General features: G+C 32.2%; 1 protein-coding gene across 1 annotated transcript in view; it reads right to left on the reverse strand.

Moving 5' to 3' along the window:
* Positions 1 to 446: 446 nt before the first annotated feature.
* Cad74A (cadherin 74A) overlaps positions 447 to 23,378 on the reverse strand; it is a 162,778-nt gene continuing 139,846 nt past the window's right edge. Inside the window, exons 19-23 of the mRNA XM_081728719.1 lie at positions 20,069 to 20,352; positions 14,861 to 15,048; positions 13,017 to 13,140; positions 10,150 to 10,274; positions 447 to 2,203 (exon numbers count right to left, since the gene is read on the reverse strand). Coding sequence (XP_081584845.1) covers positions 2,017 to 2,203; positions 10,150 to 10,274; positions 13,017 to 13,140; positions 14,861 to 15,048; positions 20,069 to 20,352 — 908 coding nt within the window. The 3' untranslated portion in view covers positions 447 to 2,016. The remainder of the gene's footprint in view (positions 2,204 to 10,149; positions 10,275 to 13,016; positions 13,141 to 14,860; positions 15,049 to 20,068; positions 20,353 to 23,378) is intronic.

Genomic DNA, 23,378 nt, shown 5'->3' on the forward strand with positions numbered 1-23,378 from the left:
AACGTAAACAAAAGAAACATTCAATAATACATAATTTTTTTTATTAAAATTTCATTTTACACCTCTCCAGAAAAGCAAACAAAACAAACATTTTAAGTGTCGACCACACTCATATTGAGTACAGAGACACCAAGCGGAAAACATCTGAATTACTGTAGCGCAAAATACTGCTCTAACCCTCCCCAAACTTGAAGTTTGTTGGAAACACCAAGCAGATACCAGCATGTCACGGAATGGCTTATTTAAATAGTAAATATAATGAAACCCTTGTGGTTACTCTGAGTGGTGCTATTTTTTTGTGACAGATTGTACATAGAGAATTCAGTAATGAAGTTCGTTGAACATAAATTTGGATTAATTATTTAATTATTTCCTACTAGGAACTGCGTGTAGAACACAGACTAATGAACTAAGAAAAGTCTATGAAAAAAGGACAACACTGACGCTTAATTTAAAAATATGTTTTATTTTCATTAATAATTAGGTATAAAATGACACATAATGGTTTAAAAAATAATAATAGTTTATACAAAGATTTGTTAGTGAAAAAAAACAACAATTATCCATATAAATAGAACATTCAACAGTCAATACTTCATATTTTTCTGCAGCCAAATATTGAAAGTAATACAGATTTACATTATATATATAACAAATTGTTCAAAAAAGAACTGCATTAATGAACACACTCATAACTGGTCATTTTAACAAGTGTTTCCATCTCAGTTTCACTTATCACTTACACTTTTCGCTCATTCATACAAAATAATAACTACATATCTTGAAGTAATGGGAAACCTGCCACATTAATTTCCTATAAAAGTAGTTTTGTTTTCTTGATAACTAAAATTTTACATAAACCTACAATCCATAACAAAAGTAACATTTCAACCTTATCCGTATTTTTACTTTTTATTAAAAAATAAAAGCTACTAGTTCCCTGGGTAGCATTATTTTCTAACGATATTTTACAAAAATAAAACTTAGCGCTACCAACCATTTTATTATCTTGGTTGAAAAATATGGCATTTTACACGTTGCATTCATTTTGAACAATGAACACAAATAGTGTAGGATTCCTAAACCGAGATGTACAAAAAATTTGAACTTTCACCATAACACCTGATTATCCATTCCCGTATATTTTTTTAAAGATTCTCTTTCCCAAATTTTAACTAGAGGTCGATTTACTTATTCATAGAGACAAAATTCCATATTCAATACTAAGGTCGATTTTTAATTTGATTGTACATTGATTGTAAATTAGAAATACCATTGAAGATGTAAACGTAAACTCTGTATAGTTTTGGTACATTGAGGTGAAGCACCTTTACGAATAGTTCACATCAATATGTGAATTTGCTTTTATGTTTCTGAATCTGTCAATAGCACTGTCGCTAACAATGTAAGTCAAAGCAATTCTTTTCTTAGTTACTAAAGACATTAAAATAATGATTGTTTTTTTATACATTTTCTCCTTATAAATTTTATAATTTTTAAATGAACACAATGGTATTCAACTAAAGTTTATGATTTTTTTGTTCTAATTAGAATATTATTCATTTATTTTAAATGAAAAGATAAAGCTGTTGAGTCGAAATGAATTCAGAAAATTTGGGTTTATTTCGTTATTCTTCATTTTCGTCTGTACAATTCAGTCATCGCTAAAATTATAAAAGAAAGAGATCTGTTAATGGAAATCGAAGGCATAAAATAATTGAAAATTCCAAATATTTTAAATATATAAACAAATTACAAGGTCAGGATGATATTTTACATTTCATGAACTTGTATTATTACAAACATTGATTTTTTATTGCTTCAAAACCTTAGTTAAAATTAATGTACTGCTAAAAAAAACGTGTTTCCTTTTATGTTTGAACATGTAATATCAATAATGAATTTTGTGAGATAAATCGAACTCTGTTTAGCTCCAACACCATTATATCTTCAGGTAGCGGCAGGTTTTCCATTTGAATTCATTTAAATGTAAACTATTGAACTAAGAAAGCACCATCAATGAGAGAAACCATGGTAAGACACAGCATCCATCGGTCCCCCACCATCTTGCCAATCGTAGAGATGCATTCCGTCGGATCCCACGACAGATGGGGCCATTATCACAGAACCTGGTGGATAGCTATGCGCCATGTATGGAGATTCAACAATGTGCATCCTGCTTCTTGAAAGCTGGTGCTTATACCTGAAATATATGAAAATTTTGATATTTTATGTATTATAGTACTAGGAAATTTGCACGAGGACTCATTCCAAATAGATTCCTTCATCTGCGTCACTCACATTAAATTAAATTCGTGAAGGTAAATGACATATTCTATTTTTAAATAATGTATATCAAATTTCGTGTTTATACGTCCAAATCGCAAAAATTTGTTCTCTGTCTCCAACTTTCGGGTGGAATTTCCAAAATGTGTCCAAGTAGATGACACGTTTGTGTTCTGTGTATCAAAAAGCTCCATATGTATCCATTTAGAACGGAAACTATATGGAACGAGGTTTAGTGTTTAAAGTGAATGAATTTTGTTATGGGATTAATTTTAGTTGAAAATGTTTAATTAATATGTAAGATTTTACTTATTGCGAAAAGAGTGACAATTACGAACCACTACTCGTGTTTTCATTCGGATACTGGGAATCAAACCTAGAACCACACCACCACGTGAATTAGCCACTTGGTCGCGAAGGGTCACTTTCTAATACCTACTTTCCTTCCTTTCCAAACGGTTCAAAAGAAACATACGATAATAGCAAAATCTTCGATAACGATAATTATTTTTGTTTCCTGCATAATAATAAAAATGAATGAACTTAGGATAAGTGACTGCTAATTCGACCTATTCCTTGAAAGGAGTTATTTATTCTACAACTAATTTGGTACAAATTTGTCCTATGAACCGGGTTCGGAAATCAGTGCTTGCGGAGTAATTCCCAGAGTTGTGATATTTTTTAAATTTCCTAAATATAACCAAAAACTGCAGATTGGGAACTTTTGTTGAGATACGCTTTAATATAAAGGTATAATAATAATAATAATAATAATAATAATAATAATAATAATAATAATAATAATAATAATAATAATAATAATAATAATAATAATAATAATAATAATAATAATAATACTGGGATTTACAAACCCGTTCATGTCTACCTTTCTGATAATTTGACATGTTCTTTCTTTACAATAATACTTCATCAGCTATAACAAAAGTATCACTTTAGTGGTCAAGATGGGGGAATTTGTTCACAACTTGCAGTTTTTAGTTGTAAGTCGGAAAATCTCAAAAATATCAGAAACATGCAAATCACTCCGAAACCATGATTACCGGACCCCGGTTCATATACACAAATTTGTTCCAAATTAATTGTAGAATAACCCCTTTCAAAAAATAGGTAGAAGTACCAGTCACTTTCTATACAGGGTGTTTCAAACCAACACCCACAACGTTTGGGAGGTGATTCCTGACACCGAGATAAGACAAATAGTATTGACTAATGTAGGTGCACAAATGCTTCCTTTCGGAGTTATAGGCTGCCGAAAACATGAAAAAATGAACTTTAAAGGTCCATAGCTCCAATACTATGGAACCCACCATAATCGGGTTAAAACTTCACTTAGGAACTAGTATGTGCTCTATCCAAATATCCAAGTTTCACAGTCCTGCGGTACTTCCCCAACAATTATCATAGAGGGAATTTGGCTTCGGGCATCTAATTTGAAGTACTCACAAACTACCTCTATAAAAATTCTTGCGGAAGTACCGCAGGATTCTGAAACATGGGTATTTGGATAGAGCACATATTAGTTCCTCAGTGAAGTCTTGACCCGACTACGGCAGGTCCTATAGTTTTGGAGATGTGGACCTTTAAAGTTCACTTTTTCATGTTTTCGCAGCCTGTAATTCCGAAAGAAAGCATTTGTGCACCCAGGTTTGTCTATACTTTTTGTCTTATCTTGGTGTTAGAAATCATCTTCCAAACGTTGTCGGTGTTGTTTTGAAACACCCTATACTCTGTTCTGACACCCTGCAACATTCTTATTATAAAGCGAAAAACAAAATTCAATCTGTAAGTAACGCTAATATGCAAATTTCAAAACATTCTGGTGTAATAGGTTTTATAAACATCCAGGCGAAAAAGTTTAGATATTGTTAATCCCTATTAAAATGCAATACATCTCTGTCACACAAATTTTCAATAGGTTACAGTCAGCCTAATAGTTGTCACTAGCTGTGCTGTTCCCTACTTGTGCCAAGAGATGTCACTAGTGTACAGGCAATTTGCAGACAAATACAAGGCTTGAGTGAACAACTGGAATTTTTAATAACAAATTTTTGCTCCTCTAAATCTAACTGTGTACTGAATATATAGGTCTGATTTTTGACACTATATTATACAGTACATCAGAATTTGGTACCACCTATCATTTGTCCACAATCATGGATTCAAAGCTGTTTGGCATGTTTTCAATCAATGTTCTCCATAAATTTGAAAATTCGACGTCCTCGCTCTAAATGGTAAGGATGTATTCTATCAATTAGTTTTTTCTTCTTTTTTTTTTTAGGTCATTTAGCTTTGATTTTGAGTCAGTACATGCCACAAAGACTCAATGTGGTTCATGTCCGTAATATTACCAGGCTATTAGTGTTCATATCTGGGTTATTGTCCTGTTGTTGAACACAGAAATGCCTCTCGAAACACACACACAGAAATTTTAATCGATGACAAGGTGCGCTATCTGGCATAAAATCACGTTATAAAAATCACTTATTTATTGTTAGCATCATACAGTTTCTGATGACCTCTTTATTTCCTGATCCTATTTCTTCCGCAACATATATTTTGCCTTGTCGGTACACCGAAATAGCATCTCAAGATCATTTTGAAAGGCTACTGTATGTGCTGTACTACTGCATTGTTTTTTTTAAAGTTTCTGCTGAAGTTCGTCATTTTTCTCTGTTCATACAGCTCTATCATTGAACACTATCTAAATTTAATGTTTGTTAGATGTAAATGTTTGTAAAATAAACTAATAAAAAACAAAGGATTATCTGAAATATGCATTTTCAAATAATTGCTTCCTATTACAAGTAGTATGTGCCTAAAAGAATAATTGTGACGTCAGGAAAAGCCAAACATCAACGGACACAATCTACTAGTTAACACTGTATTTTGCTGCATACACAACATAAATAATATTTTTTTCAAGCAAAATGAAAACAATCAGTTATTGTAACGAATGACAAACTTTTTTTTTAGCACTACAAAAGTTATTAACGTCTCTTAAGCTAATGGATGAGAATTTATACTGAAATACGTCATTTTGTTCAACTCAATGTGGTGTTTCAATTAATGTATTCTTATATTTGGACAATATTTTAGTTAAACAAATTTAAATTTAAGAGTTAATGATAATTTTAAACTATGTAACATTAACCACAAAATACGTACTGTCGTCTTGCTAGTGTCATAATGAACATCCAGCAGCATCAATATTTAGGTTTACAAAGAAATTAGTATTTCTCCATTTTCTCGAAAAGTACGAATAAGCTTTAACACTTTTCTCTATCGTTTTATTCTGTTCAATAAAATCTGTTGACTACTATATGACTCATCTTTGTACTTCTTTTTGTTATACGCTAATAATTACATTTTTTTAATTATGATATATTCTTTTTCAAATTAATGCATTGTATTTGTTTACCTCTCTCCATTGTTGAATAGTCTAGTCTCTGTATAATTTAGCCAAGTAATGGCGTTTCTTCCTTCTAGCCAAATAAAGCTGGGATAAAATTTTGTTTATTAGGACCACCGTGCTTTCAAATCACATTTAAATATCCTTCTTTGCACACTCCTTAATGAAATGTTCGCGTCTGGTTATTCATGACACATTTTTGTTGTGTTGTTATTTATTTCGTTCTGAAGTGTCTGTTCTGAAGTGCATTTCATAACAAAAGTTGATCATGAACTTCTGTTATAGTTCGCTTTAGTCCACATTTTCTCTTCCACCAGCCTTATGTGTTCTTTGATTCTTTTAGTTCCTTAGCAACACGATTAACGTACGACACACTACCTCCAAATTTTTGCTTATTTTACTCTGGATTTTATTTGTGAACTTCAGTAACACCTAAACTTCTGTACGTTTCAAAGAAGAAATAAACTTTGTCGTGACTAGTTTTACAACTTTCTGACTTGCCCAATCGTGGAGGCCACTGACACCTGATTCCACACCTTTACACTTCCTAATTTTGATAGCAACCCCTCTCCAATCCTGCTTTAAGCGATCTTCAACTTTAATACTGTTTTCCGACCATCAATGTTGTGTACATTGACTTTAGTGTATCAGGAGACAAAAAAGATAAGAACAAAACAACTGATTCCTGGTGTGAAGCAACATAAATGAATATGAAGATGCCCTTATCACATAATAACAACATTATAAATGTTCAAATGAAGAGTCATTTGCTTCATGAGGTCTAAACACAGACCTGAGAATCTCATGAAGTGAAAACGGAAGACAAAGACATTATAGAGACAACAATTATTTCCTAGATGAAACTAATACCGTATCTTATCCTGAGAAGTAAATTTTGCTAATAATTTGTCCATGTCTATACATATACTACAACGAGATACTTTGTATAAATTGATAATTACTTGCATTTATCGGGCAGAAAGTGCTTCTACATAAGTACTATACCAAATATAATGTTAATTTAAAAATAACAAAAGAAGAATGTTTTTAATATATGTAAGAAATGTACATTATTGTCTAATTCGTTGCTATGTAGTTGTTTATAGATACTGAATCAACATGTATGTTTGCAAGACAGTTTGAGTGAAAATACGTTAAAAGAGTATCAACTAATAAACCATTTAATACCGATCATCGACTTGTAATTTCGATAGAAAAGGTGAGAATAATAGTGTATATAATTATTGAAGATATTTTTATGTGTAAACAATTACTACCACTCAAGATTTACTTATATCATTAGTCGAACCAGGTTGACGACTACCTTTGGTGAGTCGTTGTAAAAATTTTGGTTTACCTCACCCGGGAATCTTGTAAATTCATATCCCGAAGTAAAGTAAGGGTGAATTTACTTTTGTAATAAGGTTAATGACTACGAACTTGACAAGACTTAGAAGTGGTAGAATAATCACACGAAAAATGAACGGTGAGGCAATGCAGAAAGAAACCAGTGATAGTGATAACGGTGAACAAAATGCAGCACCAGGAATGACATTAGAAGACCGAATTTTATTAGTCTTACAGCGGCAAGAACAAAGCCGAAAAGACGATATGGAAGTCATGAAGCAGGAATCCAACAGACAATATGAAGGATTAAAACAGATGATAGAGCAGAAGTCCGAGGAATCCAACAGACGATATGAAGAATTAAAGCAGACGATGGAGCAGAAGTCCGAGGAATCCAACAGACGATATGAAGAATTAAAGCAGACGATGGAGCAGAAGTCCGAGGAATCCAACAGGCGATTGGAGCAGAAGTCAGAAGAGACGAAACAATTTATTATTCAGGCAATGAATGACATCACTTCGCAGTTTGATGAAAAGTTAAAAAGAATATCTGAGGATTGCCAGGATAATCAAAACCACCTAATCCAAGAAGTCAGTGGTGTAAAAAGGGATTTGGAAGTAATAGAATCTTCTGTACAGCAACAAAAGATTCAGGTCATGGATAACTCCAACCAGATACGTGTGAATACACAGTTGATAGCTACCTTACAAGAGAAAATCAGGACACTACAGATCCAGGACAACACATACCACAACAACAACAGGGATAATGATCGTGTAGAATTCCCTTGTTCACAAGAGATGACTTCGCCTTCACCCGTATCTGATGAGGACATTATTTTGGAAGAAATTCATCCGAGAAGTACAGATGGGCGGAAAAGAGATGGTGCAACTACACATCACGCCATAGGTAGGAATTGTCACTCAACAAGAACACGGAATGATAAAAGGAAGGTAAAGTTAAGCGTAAAGATGAGTGAAATACGTGCTATGAGTAAGTTCAGTGGTAAATGTAATGAGAATGCTACTTCTTTCCTAGAAAAATTTCAGGATGAGTGCAATATAATGTGTATAGATAGATCACAATATATGAAACTAATCCCTCATTTATTACTCCCACCATGTTCTTTATGGTTTAAAGCAGTACGAGATCACGTTAGTACGTATGAGGAGTTCAAAGCAGCGCTAATCGCAAATTACGAAAATGACTTTTTGCTTGCAAATAGAGATGCCATGATTAGAAACCAACATTTCAATCCTCGTTTGCACAAATCTGTTGTCGAGTTTGTTGTAAATACATACAACGAATTAAAAGTCGTAAATCCATTTCAATCGGAATCTAGAATCATAGCATCAATTCGAAATTTGCTACCGTTTAAGTTACAACAGATCCTGTTTTCTACCCAGTGTATGAGTTTTAACCATTTATTAATGCTTGTTCAATGTTATGAAACTCAATACCATGCTCTGAATCAACAAGCAGGAATAGGCAAAAGTAAAAATAATTCAGATCATTTTGTACCTGTTCGGAATCTAAATATCCGTAGTGTGAACGATACGGAACACAACCTAAACCGAGTGAATTAAAGCAATCAGAACGATCAAAATAGGCAAAGCTATGTTGGTAATCAACCTAACCTAAACAATCGTGACAATAATTATGTCAGATCATTCAACCGAAGTAGACACAAAAACAATCGAAATACATGGCGAAATTCTAGAAATGCTACAAATTCTATGTATAGACATAATCGTTGTTCAAGAGATGGCATGTCGTATCAAAATCAGAATCACGACGCAATACATGTACAAAATATTGCGGAACCTAATCATGATAGTGCAGTACAATGTACTTTATTAGAACCATATGCTAGTACAAATTTAAACTGACTCTAGTTAATGAAGTAAGGGTTAAACCCATACCAGCTATAGATTCTTGTGAACATTTATTTTTAAGTTTATGTGTTAATATCAATAATGAAAACAATTCTTATGACTTCGAAATGGACTCATAAATATTTTATCACATTTGTTTCAACAAATGATAATTTTCAAATGATTTTAACTCTTTCTTGTTAATATGAAGAATTATAGTTCGATTCATTAAAAGCAAAGGTTATTTATAGTATATTTGATTTATGTTGGAACTTAATTGTCAAAGATTATGTTAAGTATATGATTCATTCTATTAAGCTAATTATTCGACGACTGTCTTCATCCACAATCTTATATGTTACTTGAATAAGATTCTTCTATATTCTGACGCCCGATTGATACAATGCATACTGTAGAATATCATCTAAAATAATTAATATATAATGCGCCCTTGATCATGGTGACTCATGTTTTGAAATGTAATTGCTTCTTACTATTTTGAATTCGTACCCTTCGTTAATTATATAAATAAGCGACGACGTTTTAATAATAAAATATATATATTAATGTAATAAAAGATAAATGATAATGAAATGAAAGATTAATTATAAATATATTTATATGAATGAAAATAAATAATGTTATATATATGCGAGGGTCGATCAAAATGTATAGGACATAATTAATGGAATATTGTTCTTATAAACGGACCAGTGGTTCTTAAATATAAAAACCAAGCTCCCTTGTAACTTTTATATTCAGTCCCATCGTCGGGCGACATTTTTATACAACGAGATACTTTGTATAAATTGATAATTACTTGTATTTATCGGGCAGAAAGTGCTTCTACATAAGCACTATACCAAATATAATGTTAATTTAAAAATAACAAAAGAAGAATGTTTTTAATATATGTAAGAAATGTACATTATTGTCTAATTCGTTGCTATGTAGTTGTTTATAGATACTGAATCAACATGTATGTTTGCAAGACAGTTTGAGTGAAAATACGTTAAAAGAGTATCAACTAATAAACCATTTAATACCGATCATCGACTTGTAATTTCGATAGAAAAGGTGAGAATAATAGTGTATATAATTATTGAAGATATTTTTATGTGTAAACAATTACTACCACTCAAGATTTACTTATATCATTAGTCGAACCAGGTTGACGACTACCTTTGGTGAGTCGTTATAATACACCTTACCTTGAATAGAGACAACATATCACAATTCCAGCAATAAGAGCTGCAAGGCCAATAAAGCAAGCAATAGCTAGGACCCAAAGTTCAATCCACGAAGCATCATTCTTGGAGATCTGAGGAGCACATTTCTGTAAGAATTAAGAATAAGAAATATTAAGTTTGTTCAACTGAGAATGAATTTATATTTTTCTAGAAATGATTTTAAAAAAATCAATTTTACCATGCCTTTAGACTTTTATTCAATGGATCTTAAGGTTTATTCTAATTTAGAACTTTATTCAATAGATCTTAAGATTTATTCTCATTTTTGTAAACATAATAGTTTTGTTTGCTGAACAGGATTTTTTTCCAATCTGCAATGAAGACTAAAATTAAAAAAAAAAAAAAACAGCTGTATTTATATATTTTACTCTATATAAAGGATTCAATTCCTCAAATATATAATTCCAATGAAGTAAAAGTTAGCTTCTGTCGATAGCAGTCAAAATATGTGCCAGGTCTAAGAAATTGATGCATATTTCCAGTTTCTAGTGACGATCGTATAATGTTTATATGGAAACACCCTTGGTGCAGAGAAAAACTTCTAATGAAAAGATGAAAAACTTCTAATGAAGTCTTCAGAATATGTACGACAACCTCATACAGTTGTAGAGATCAAGATATAGAGGCATATAACTACCCTTTCACTCAGAAGGCATACTTGATTAAGATTCGGTAACAAGTATATCATATTACATTCAGGAATTGGTAATCCAACTTCCAATCGCTAATAGCTTCTGGCTTAATGGATAAAATTTGAAAATGTTCACCTATGATACTATTTCTTTGTTGGAAAGTGAATAGTGAATTATTTTATTAAACATTTAGAGCTATTCAAATGTGATATTAACTAGCCTTATATTGAAGATGTATTACTAATTTCTGCCACAAAATATCTCAAATAAACGTTAAAGAGAACTAATTTTAACCTACGATACTAGCTCTTCCTTGGAAAGTGAATAGTGAATTATATTATGAAATACTTAGAGCTATTCAAATATGATGTTAACTAGTCTTATATTAAAGGTGTAATACTTCTTTCTGTCGCACAATACCTTAAATAAATATTAAAAAGAACTTTTACATATTTTGCGTTAAATAAGAACGATTCAGGAATAAATATTCGATCTGCTGCCGAAAAAAGCAACAGTAACTCTTATAAATGGACGATGGTTATAAAATAGTAAATGAGTTTACGCGATATAGTTCTTAAAGATTTCATTCATTTGAGACTTGTTTACTAAATGCATAGTGCTCCTTTTTTCAATAATAAAAAATGATAATGAATTTGATGTTAGTGTTTTATATATTAATAGTCTTTTAGTTTTTGAATTATGGTTGCTAGCAAAATTTAATTCAAAATTTACTTCACGAGCAGACTAGGTACTGTATGCTCAATTGTATATTTTTTACAAGGAATATGATTGCAACTGTTAGGAATAGGTGTGTCACTGCTAGAGATTTATGAGTATGTGTTAGAAGACACAATCTCATAGATAAGAGTGTATTTTGTACATACATAGTATATAAATATATTAATTTATATATGAAAGTTGTTTAGATAAATAGCTCATCCTATTGCATAGATGGTTTTACATAGATGTGAAAATAAAGAAAAAAGTTTACAGCAATTTGATATATCAAATCATTCTGGAGATATGATAAAAACTGTTAATTTTCAATCCCTTGTAACTTTGTCCGTATGCTTTCGAAATGCGTCATATCATGATGACCGTATTAGACACTGAAGTGCTTTGAATGTGCATTGTTCCATCTGTCTCATTTGCGTTATTACTGCTGTAGAGGCCATCAAAATTTGGGTGTTTATGATATTGTAGTGTCCTTAATTTGCAACATTGCATGGTATGTGTGGTATTATATGTTTCCCTTTCACATGTAAATTTCAAATATGCAATAACCTGGCGTAGTGCCATTTGAAAAAAATACAACTTCATGCTGTGTTAGAAACACTTTTAACATTGTTGTATCACAGAACATGTCAAACAATATCTCCCTGTCGATACTTGCATGGTACAAAGTTTTCACATTTCTTGTCTATTAGTTTAAAAGCTACAAGACCACATCAAAATAAATCGTTCATCTTCTATAAATTATGCAAATCAGAGTCGTAAACATGAAAATGTCAAACATAAATTACCAAGATAATGGTTAAGAATTCAAACACCACAGAAAATTACATATTGTGCAATTAGACAATTTCTACATATCTTTATTTATTATTATTATTTTTTTTTTATGTTTTCATATTTGCTTTCCTTTTCATTTCTTATGGGATTTCTTAAGGGATTACATAAGTGATGGCCTTATGTAATCACTTCAGTTTGAATATATAACTATGAATAAAAGTCTTGTTGTAACTTTATTGTCGTGATCTAATTTGATTACTAACATATTTATAATCACCACCCTATGAAAATTCCTAAATCTCAAGGAAGTGTTGACCATGATTGTACATGCTTTTCAAATATTATGTATTCGGCAATTTTCACGCTTATGGCCCAGATGCAGAAATTCACTGGTTCTCGCGAGATTATAGTATTCAAGTACGGATGGGTCTGGTCAATGACGCAATATTGGAATGATCCAGATGGCACTGCCATTGTATCACTCATCCAGTGATATGAAGTCAATTGGGAAGATATTCGAAGAAGTAGCAGACTTCAGTCAAATTGAGTATTAAGGATGAGGAAGAACAGATTTTCTCCAAGACACGAATGTCGAAGCTGACTCCTAGGTCTTATCCTTACTGGTTGAGGCAAAACTTACTTTAATTTATATAAAAGAAAATAATCGTAAAATTGTAAAATTACCTCAATAGCTTGAACATTGTACTTTCGATAGATTTCACCCAAATCTACGTTATTTGGATCATCCAATAGGGATTGCATTTCATCCAGTTCGTAGATTTCTTTTCCTACTAATTGAAAACATGAACTGTAAACAAAAGAAAAAAATGTGCATTAAAATCTGACCCTGGATTTAACATCTATAATACAATATGTCTTCAGCATTATTAATGGAAATACTCCGACAAGGATCTCTTTCATAATCTTAATAAATATTTATATAATAAAAATGAAAGAAGAAAAAAAAAAAAGAAAATAGTCGAATTCAAATATTGATCTAGATAAAGGATGTCCCAACAGAACGCCGGATTTAATATATCCAAAAAGTACTTTATTTTTAGAAAATGGAAAATATTTTTACATACTTACATCAGATATATGTTTTGATTTAAGAATGAAAAATGTCTGTCATGTGTTCTCCAGGACTTGCTCTGCAGCACCGCACTCTCTCTATGAAATTCATAATCACTTTTTCATACATATGCCTAACGAGGTAGCTAATGACATGTTCAATTTCCTCTGTAAGTTATTGCACTGTTCTGCATTTGTTTACGTAAACCCTTGATTTCAGGAACCTGCTTAGAAAGTAGTCACGAGGAGAAAGGTCACACGAGCTTGGAGGATAACTCTGATCATCGTTACAAGAAACTATTCGGCCCGGAAATTTCTTATGAAGCAAAGTAATTGTGTCATGGGAAGAGTGACATGTGGCGTCATCTTGAAACCACATATGTTCAATATCAATTCCTTGCAATAATTTTAATGATATATCGATCCTCTTCTTGAAAGAAGTACGGCGTTATCCCTCCATCAACCCAAAATCCACACCACACAGTAACTCACTGCGGATTCAATACTGCCTCTGATTTCTAGAGGATTTTTTGTCGCCCAAATGCGGAAGTTTTGTTTATTGACAACACCATTCAGATAAAAATGTGCTTAGTTTCTAAAGATTATGTTTCTTGTAAAATCTTCATCAACTCGTTGAATCTCCAAAACTCGTCGGAAAAGTTTCTCCTTTGAAAATGATCATTTTGGTTCAATTCCTTAGTTGAATTTTATACGCACATGTGGGCAGATCTTCAGTGATCAAAACAATACAAGGAATTTTCGATATGTTCACCTCTTGGGAACGACACCGAACATATTTTTTTGAAACTTGCAATAATACTGTCACGTACAATAGCGATGGTTTCAATTGACCAGCATCGAGAACGTGATGACTTAATGTTTGCTAACGAGTCTGTGTTCACAGATTTTTTTTTTTTTTTTTTTTTTATATCAATCTACGAACTCTTGTTTGGTTAGGTGCATTTTCACACCCAGAGATTGTATGAAGTTTTTTAACAGTCTGTTCATTCACCATTTTGTAATTAGTTTTTATAATCAAAACTCGCTGCTCCTTTATATAGCGCTCCACGTTAACTAAGCTGTAACAAAGCTGCAAGATGAACTGACAGTGATAAAATTCCAATGTTGTCAAGTCAAATCAAACTCGTCATTCTTAAATCGGAACATTTACCTGTTGTAATCATGTAAAAATAGTTTCCATTTTCTAAAATTATAGCGTCCCTTTGGGCATGTTAAATCCTGCGTTGAGACACCCTTTACAAGACAATCTAATATGATCAAACCCACGCAAAATCTACCACCTGACGAAAAATTACGAAACATTATTTTGACTTTGAAAAGCTATATCGAACTACTATCTACTTTTCTCTGAACTTGACCTTTAAACATAGAATATATTTTCTTTCTATCAAGTTGGACATTTTTCATGAACCTAATTATAAACAGAATACTCTTACCTTGTACTGCTGAAATCCAAACTACCATCATGTTTTGCATAAAACTGAGTGTCGTATACATTAACTGAGACAGGGAGAAGTAATGCTTTCTCCACTTCTTTCTGGAAGTCTTTCAGAGTTTTTCTAACCTCAGTCGGTGGTTTGTTGAATACAAACTTTAAGAGATCTCTGTCTCTCAGTACGAAAACCTACAAAAATAAAAGAAATACTAAATTACCCAACAACAACTGTTACTTAAAGTGTGAATCTAAAATAGATTATGGTATTCAGTTAGGTTCTTTCTGACAATATTCATCGTAAAGGTAATCATGTAAATTGATTACAAATTTAGATTTAAGTAACCAGGTTTATTCGATCCTATTCAGTGGATTCAATTTCATTGCTATGTACATCAAAATGTGCCATGAGTTCAAATTGGGTATTTTGGATAGACTAAGATAAATGAATTTAGTAGAAAAAATTGTGGTTTCTGGAATCATAAACTTCATTATTCCCGTTGTAAATCATTCGTTTTTTCTGATGATATTTGTGTATTTAAAAAAACGAAGTAGGAAAATGAAATTACGCGTTCATCCAGTGACCTGTGAATAACTGAAGAAAAACTTAAATGCAAGAATGAAGATTTCTTGTCTCTTCTGACTTCAATTGTGCTTTAGAAAAGAAGATAAAAGAAAACTTTCTTTCCTTTAAATCTCTATACCGTAAATTTTCACAAATGGTAAGCAGACGGGATGGAAGCTAAAATTATTAATTTTTAGCACGTTTCTTCAAGTTGTAATAAAGTGGATGCCATGTGATATAATAATTTGTTACTGCCGTTTTAAGAAAAATCCACTGAGGAAGACAGAAGCTTAAACTGAAACTTTCGCAATTATTATATAACAGATATATACAAAGATTAGTCCAAGCGAATATTTGAAGTGAATTCATTTAATTGCCTCTAGCTGATTTCAACTTCAAACAATAAAACTGTCTTAAGCGTTAAACAAAGCACATTAGATATTTCATAAAAATCGGCGAAATTTTGCGAGTTTTATCGTGAAGCATACTACTTAAAAGGGCCAATTCAGCCTCTAACGTTGGAACGATTTTAGCTTGAATCAACAGGTGAATTCAATCCCCCCCCCCCCTTCTTCTGACTAATGTGACCCCAACCAATAATTCAATTTGGAGGCCTAGAAGAAAGTACACAGCATGCTTCATGCAAATGTGACATACACTCCCTTTCCTCTGACTAATTTCAACCCTAAACAATAGGAGTAAGTCTTTTGTATTAAACAAAGAACAAGATATGTTTTATAGACATCGGAAATTTTTTATGAAATTTAGCGTCAAATTTATTATATGAAACGACTACTTTATTCATAGTTTCATGCTTTCGTATTTCGGTGCCTATGTATTTATTAAATTGAATAAAATAAAAACGTACATAATAGAAGTGAGTGAAATGAAAGGAATAAGAAAGTATAACTTAAGAAACAGTATAGTAAACCGTAATCTAGAAAATGCCTAATAAAGCATAATTTAAGAAAATGAAAAGCATAATTTGCAGCTACATAAAGCATAAAGTTGGTCACCCTATTTGTAATATATTCCATGCAATAAATGAAATTGACGATCTCATTGACCATGTAAAAACAATCAAAACGAAGATTACATACTTTTTTTCGTGTATGTGATTTTGTGTGTGAATTCAGTATGTATGGTATTGTACTTAAGTATCTCCCATGGTACGTAGGACTTAGTTTATATGTGAATAAATGTCGTTTGTTTGTTTTCGGCGTTGTACCACGCAAATAACACACGTATGCTCTCATAAGATAAAGTCCACTGTGTATATATATTTTTTCATATAAGTACAGTAGTTTTGTCCACTTAATTTTAGGTATTTAACAATGCATACTTTGGATACTTCGAAAAAATTTGGTATTCCCTTGGTCTTTAAATTAAAAATACTCTACTGTATATACTCTCCAAAAGTTTGGAGACCGTCACATTCTTACAGTAACTTACGCTGAACAATATTGGATAAAGTTAATGATTTGTATTTATTCACGCTGCTGCACTAATCAAAATCGAAAACAAGAAGCTCCTTTGTGTATTTCTTGGAAATATTTTAATAATGTCTTGTTTTGGCTGTTCATGTATTTTATTACCATCACCTATTTTAAGTACAATCATCTTCCTTCTCAAAAATCAATTAATTTGATAATTATTTTACATTATTTGTCGGGTATTGTCAGTTGCATTGAAACACTGGTGGGTAAAGTAGCTACATTAAACTCACGCATCGAACATCTGCACTTCACGTGCTTAAGTGCTCTTACTAGTGCGCTATAAAATGCTGTACGTTTATAATGGCAAGGTAAAAGCTGCTTGCTTTCTGTTGAACAGAATCTAGAGTCTGTACTCCACGTGTGAAGTGTATAATAAGAGATGAATTGTGAACAAGCTCAACATGTCGTTGGAAGATGTTCATGACACTCTTGTTAGAAAAAGAGAAACTCTTACAAATGAAGACTAAAATCGAATAGAAAGGTCTAAATTTACCGAACAAAGCAGGGACAATTCATTAGTTTTATCTAAAAAGAATCAATACTTAACTACTCCACAACTCATTGCTGCTTTAAATGAAACACGGGAAATCCAAGTACTTACTACTATGGTTTCCACAGTTCGTTAGTCTACGAGGATATGTAGCAGCTAAGAAACCAAAATTAACAGCTAAATATCACAAAAATAGATTAATTCACACAAAATATCAAAAACAATATAGACCAGTGAAAGTAAAACCTATAGAAGATCCATTAAATTTCAATTATTTAGTTCTAATAGAATAGTGTTTGTATACCACTCAGCAAACGAGAGAACGTCTGGAGTGTGTGCTGTGTCAAATATTAAGTATAGAGAAGTTTTCCGAATGATTTGAGGATGTTTTGGAGGCAAAAACCTGCCAGTCTGGTGAAAATAGACTGGATATTGTATAAAAGAAAAGAAATATATAATCTGTTCGAAACCATGCTAAACCCTCTGGACAAAATATTATTGGCCCTAATATTGCATACCAACAAGATAACAACCCAAAGAATGCTTCAACACTACATGGAGGATTGCTTGAACAGAAATAGGACGAAGGATTAATAAAAATCATGAAATATCCATCATAATCACCCGACTTACCTTAAAGGAAGTTTGTAAGAGATGAAGTGGAAGGAAGGTTAAAAGTCAGTTTATAATTAGCGCAAATAGTTTGGGAACTACTTACAGCTCGAATGGAAACAATTGGATAGCGCATTCTTTAACAAATTAATCAGTAAAATATCAAAAATTCATGAGAAAGTCATTAAAAATTAAGGTGGCTACTATGACGAGATTACAGTTCAATTTCTCTTTAAAAACCGATTTTCGCCTTTACTAATTTTCTTTAACCACTGTTTTATCATATGGAAAAAGGGTTTCTTCCTACTAATAATTTTGATGGTTTTTTTTTTTCATATATTTGTTTCCATTTTTTGGCGCTTCCCAACTTATGGAAAATAGTATGCAATATCAAATAGTATGCAATATACTATATCAACGAAAGTTTCCATGGAAAATTATTTTATCATATTATTTATAAGTTTCCTCGTATGAGAAAACTTTCAATTGTAAGTGAATTTCGAACCTTTTATACAGCCTTATCATTGATCAATGTCATCCCCAAGTAGTAGGAATAACTGTACAGTATAAAAGAAAATATATACCACGTTACGTCAAAATCGAATACAGTTATACAGGAAAATTGTTTTATTATTACATGTGTATTTGTACAAATTTGCAACATAGGATTGATTTTACCCCTTTTTATTTTTTATTTTTGACAGATTTCAATCCCAAACTATTGGCCTATTTTCTACAATTGAAAGAAGTACATGTCAAATTTCATTAAAATCGGCTAAATTTTACTAACGTTACCGTTTAAGAGACGGAGAAATTAGATAATTTGGAGTTTAGCGTCCCGTTCAAGACTCAAGACTATACGAGATGTGAGCCTACATTCGATTCGAACCAGATGCCCTTCTACCGGGAATCGAATAAAAGGAACATACTTTAACATGCTTTCCAATACTATGACATGTATGATATAATATTTTAATGTTACTTGTTGTTTAATTTTACTAGCTACTGACTTGATTATACCCTAATAAATCATATTACATATTCATTAGCCATAAAGTCACGGTATATTCATTAGCCGTGACGCTAACGAATACGGAAAGATGAGGCCAAAAACTGCTGAGAGAAGAAGATTGCCAGTGACTCACAAAAAGAGTGAAGAGAAAGTGGCAGACCAGTAATTGGTCACAAATTTAGCATTATGATCAGTTGATAAATTACAAAAAACTGAGAAATGGTCATTAAAATAGAAAACTAGTATGTCAGGGACTTGAAAACTGCTTTGAGAAGTTTATATAAACATTTATTCATAGGAAAAAAAAAAGAAAGTATGCCCAAACTAAATTTCCTTGTGTAGTCAACAAAGGGGCTATGACCAACTAAACGACGTTTAATTGGAAGATACATAGAATGAGTACAAGAGCTGCCATCGCTGTTAATTCTGGTGGATTGCCTGAAGTGAGAATATCGTCGGTAATTTGCAAAAAGGGGGTAACTGACATTTTTCGTGAAATTGAGATAACAACATTTTTAAACTTGAAATAAAAGACTCCATCATCATGCGAAACGGTTATAACTACGACCCAACTAATCCAGAGATAACTAGAGGTATAACTGACACAAAAGTACACTGTGGTATACAGAAGTCACCCCATTTTGCCTTCTCCTGAGAAATTTATAATTTGTCAGTTATCCCCTTTTTGCAAAATAGTGGCGATATGTTGAATCTTTCCTAAACCACGCAATCACTAACTATGCCTACACATTTGTGAAACCTATGTTTGTTTCATTTGTTTCTATAATAGTTTGATATCGAGCGACTTATTTGCTTATCATCAAAATTTATCAATATTCAAATTAAACTTACAAGTTCTGTTTCACATGTCTTATGAATTTTACATAACAAACTATGTTTGCGTGTTTGCTAAATTATGTGCTTGAATTTCATCTTTGAGCTTTGTTACCGAATTACGAACAGAGAAAGGATTACAATAGAAATGCTACGCTAACTCTATTTTGCCTCGTGTAGTCTTTGTGGACATTGTTACTTACCTTCACATAAGCATATGCAACTTTATCTTCATTCTCCGAATTGGATGCTTTAATTTGTAATTGAAAATACCCGTCTATAAATCCAGCAAGATTGTCTGAAGTTCGTATCTCGCCGCTGTTTACATCCACTTGAAATATGTTCGTACCGGATCTCTTTTCTCCTCGGTTTAGAGGATAAAACGAAGTATCCATAATTTCATATTTCATTGGGTTCGCATCGGCATCTGCATCAATAGCTTCTACAGTTACCAACGCTGTATTTACGGGCACATTTAAGCGAACACCTAGAATAAATATTTTTAAAAAGAAATAAAATAATGAGTACGTTTTATATAAATTGAGATAAAGTTGCAATAGCAAATTTAAATAAAAGTTATATTAGACTTTATTCTGGATTTTGAAGACTCAGCTACGAACGATCACCGTTTATGCTTTGATAAATCCAGAATTCAAATCCACCGCTGAGTACACTAGTTGACGACTTATATTAAACCTCAGTCCCACAACTAAGGTTGCCACCTTTTGACAAGTCTAAAGCTAGTCACACTTAAGGAACACATGCAGATCACCGGTCCCTCATACCTAAATTTATACATGAACAATTCATTAAGAATAACAGAAAGAAATACATATTTTCACGAGCTAAAACTGATGAAAATTTAATCTGGAAATATACGAAACAGAATACTCGTAGCATTAGCTTGTTGGTGATTGCTTGAACAATAATTATCAACCATTAAACCAGCCAAGGAATAACATGATTGGCGGTTATTTACTGCTGCTAACAAGAAAAATTTTGGCGATAGAACCATATCGATATCTTGAGAATTATAATATAACGTTCACGGGTTTAATCCCTGTAAAGGGTACCATATATATAATTAGATTATCTTAGAAGGGTTTTATTAGCTTTTAAGGTCCAGATGATAAAAGGACTGAGGTTCGTGCCACTAGACGTAAAGAAAGTATAGTTACTGGCTAACTGCAAATATACCTTTTTGTGCAAGTACACGCGCTAATAACAGTGAAGTTAATATTTTGCATACATACAATGATAAATATAACCGTGAATATATATATATATATATATATATATATATATATATATATATATATATATATATATATTTTAAACATTTAACACAGCAAATATGATACTTAGGGGAGCTCTAAAATATGTAGTAATATTAATAAATATTTGTTGCAAACATGGAATGAACGTGTCTTCACTGAAATATAGCATAATGTAACGTGTGCAGAGAATCACTAAATATATATCACAAATAATACTAATGCATTGAGAATATATATTGATAATTTTACACTTTATCTGCACTTTTTTTTTAAATGTATACCCTTGTTAATTCTTTAGTTCGCATCGTGAATGCGCGATTCGATTTCTGGCACTTTCACGGACGCGAAATAACAACATATTTATAGCCTAAATTACACTACCCTTGGATTGCTCTATATTCTTGCCCCTTCCCGGGTATGATAATTATACACTGGAGCAGATTTCAGATACAACAGTTAAAGACGTTTTAATTATACATTATGTTTTAATATTGGCTTGCACTGCATAGGGTTACTTTTATAAGATTGCCACTTAAGTATCTTGGATTATCATAGTTTTGTACTGCAAACAAACTGTATTTTAAACATATTAAGCGATGAATATGTTTTTATGGTTGCACCACAGAGAAAATACAAGACAGAGATGTAACGTAAATGGCCAAATGTCTACGCGATTTACCAAGGGATCGGAGTAATTGAGCACCAATGGCTCTGGCAGTCTTTTGAAATGATTTATTATTTCACGAATTTCGGTTTTGTGGAACTTAACTTTTGTTTAATTATTTTCATTATGAGAAAATAAAGTAGCAAGCTTTGCAATTGCGATATAAAAATTCCTGTAATATTTAATCTCGTAAGTGAGACTGTCAGATCCATCTGGTACTCGATTACTACGATCCCTTGCAAAATCGCGTAGACGTTCGGCTGTTTACGTTATACCTCTGTCTTGTTATTTTTTCTGTGGTTGCACTAATATTACATTGTGGGCGACGAAAACTGATTTTATAAACTGAAGCGCCAATTGAAGGCGCATCAAAATTTAACCACCTCTTGTTCGTCCAAATGCCAATGCTCCAGTTACTTTGTTCTCTTCCACTTCTCAATTTCTCGTCTCCTACCAACTGCACAGGACACAACGGGATAACGGAAGAGTGAGATATAGTGTTATTAAGTAAGAAAAATCACATTTACTCATTTTTTACTGTTTTGGAAATATTGATAATTTGGAATATGATTAATTGTAATTTTCCATACGTCTATCATAATTCTGAAATTTCAATTTTATAGCAAAATTCACTTTTAAGCATTGTTCATCTTGGACCACTCGGGAAAGTCCCGAAGACTGTTAGCTACTTTGCTCTGATGAGAATAAGTAAGAAAGAAGTTATTTTTAGAAATGATCAATTGTGTCATTGGTAACTTCTAATTATATGCAATCACACGAAAGCTGCTGAATTTTTTATGTATTTACATCTTATGGCATTACTCAAGTGTCATAATAAGTATACATCATGGGTATATATTTGCAAATGTTACCAGTATATCTGTCGCGTATTTTTTGACCTCCTACAGAGGCGTGATTCAGAATGCTGAAAATTTTCTTACAATTCGGAATTTCGGACAGGAAGCAACCCTACCCAAAGTTAATAGTACTTTTGGAAATACATAAGTTGTTGCAGAATTCCTTTTCATTGCCATTGTTAATATTTCAGAAGTAAGGTGGCTTTATAGTTGCTATGTATGGACATCTGTCTTAATTAATTGATTATGTTAAATAACAATATTATTTATCCTAAGTCCCAAATATTGCAGCACCTAAGTAACTGTATCAATTATGTACCTTTTAGTTAAAGGACCTATCCAGTTTGCGATAAGGACTATACAGTGTGACGTGATCAGGTCAAAACTCACGCAGCGTGCTAAATCGAGTCTGGAGATTCCAAATCCAGATATGAGATATTTCAAGCACGTAACCTCCGCGTGGGTCGCCTTGGATAATTCGAAGAAGATGCATATACTTTATCATTATTATTGATTTTACTTAAACAACTTGCTTTTAAAAATGTTCAACCCGTATTTACCTTATCAGTATCGTTATTAAGCTTTTCATTATGTCTTTGCAATAAACCTCCAATCAGGAATACGCGTAAAAGTGGATCTGAAAAAGTAGGGACATTTGATGTCAGGCCATCCCCCGTGCCTATCTTTGCCCATTGTAATTTTTTTAGAAAGTGGG

Source organism: Thermobia domestica, chromosome 10, assembly GCF_964235325.1.
Source record: "Thermobia domestica chromosome 10, izTheDome1.hap1.1, whole genome shotgun sequence".
In the NCBI taxonomy this organism is placed as follows: domain Eukaryota; kingdom Metazoa; phylum Arthropoda; class Insecta; order Zygentoma; family Lepismatidae; genus Thermobia; species Thermobia domestica.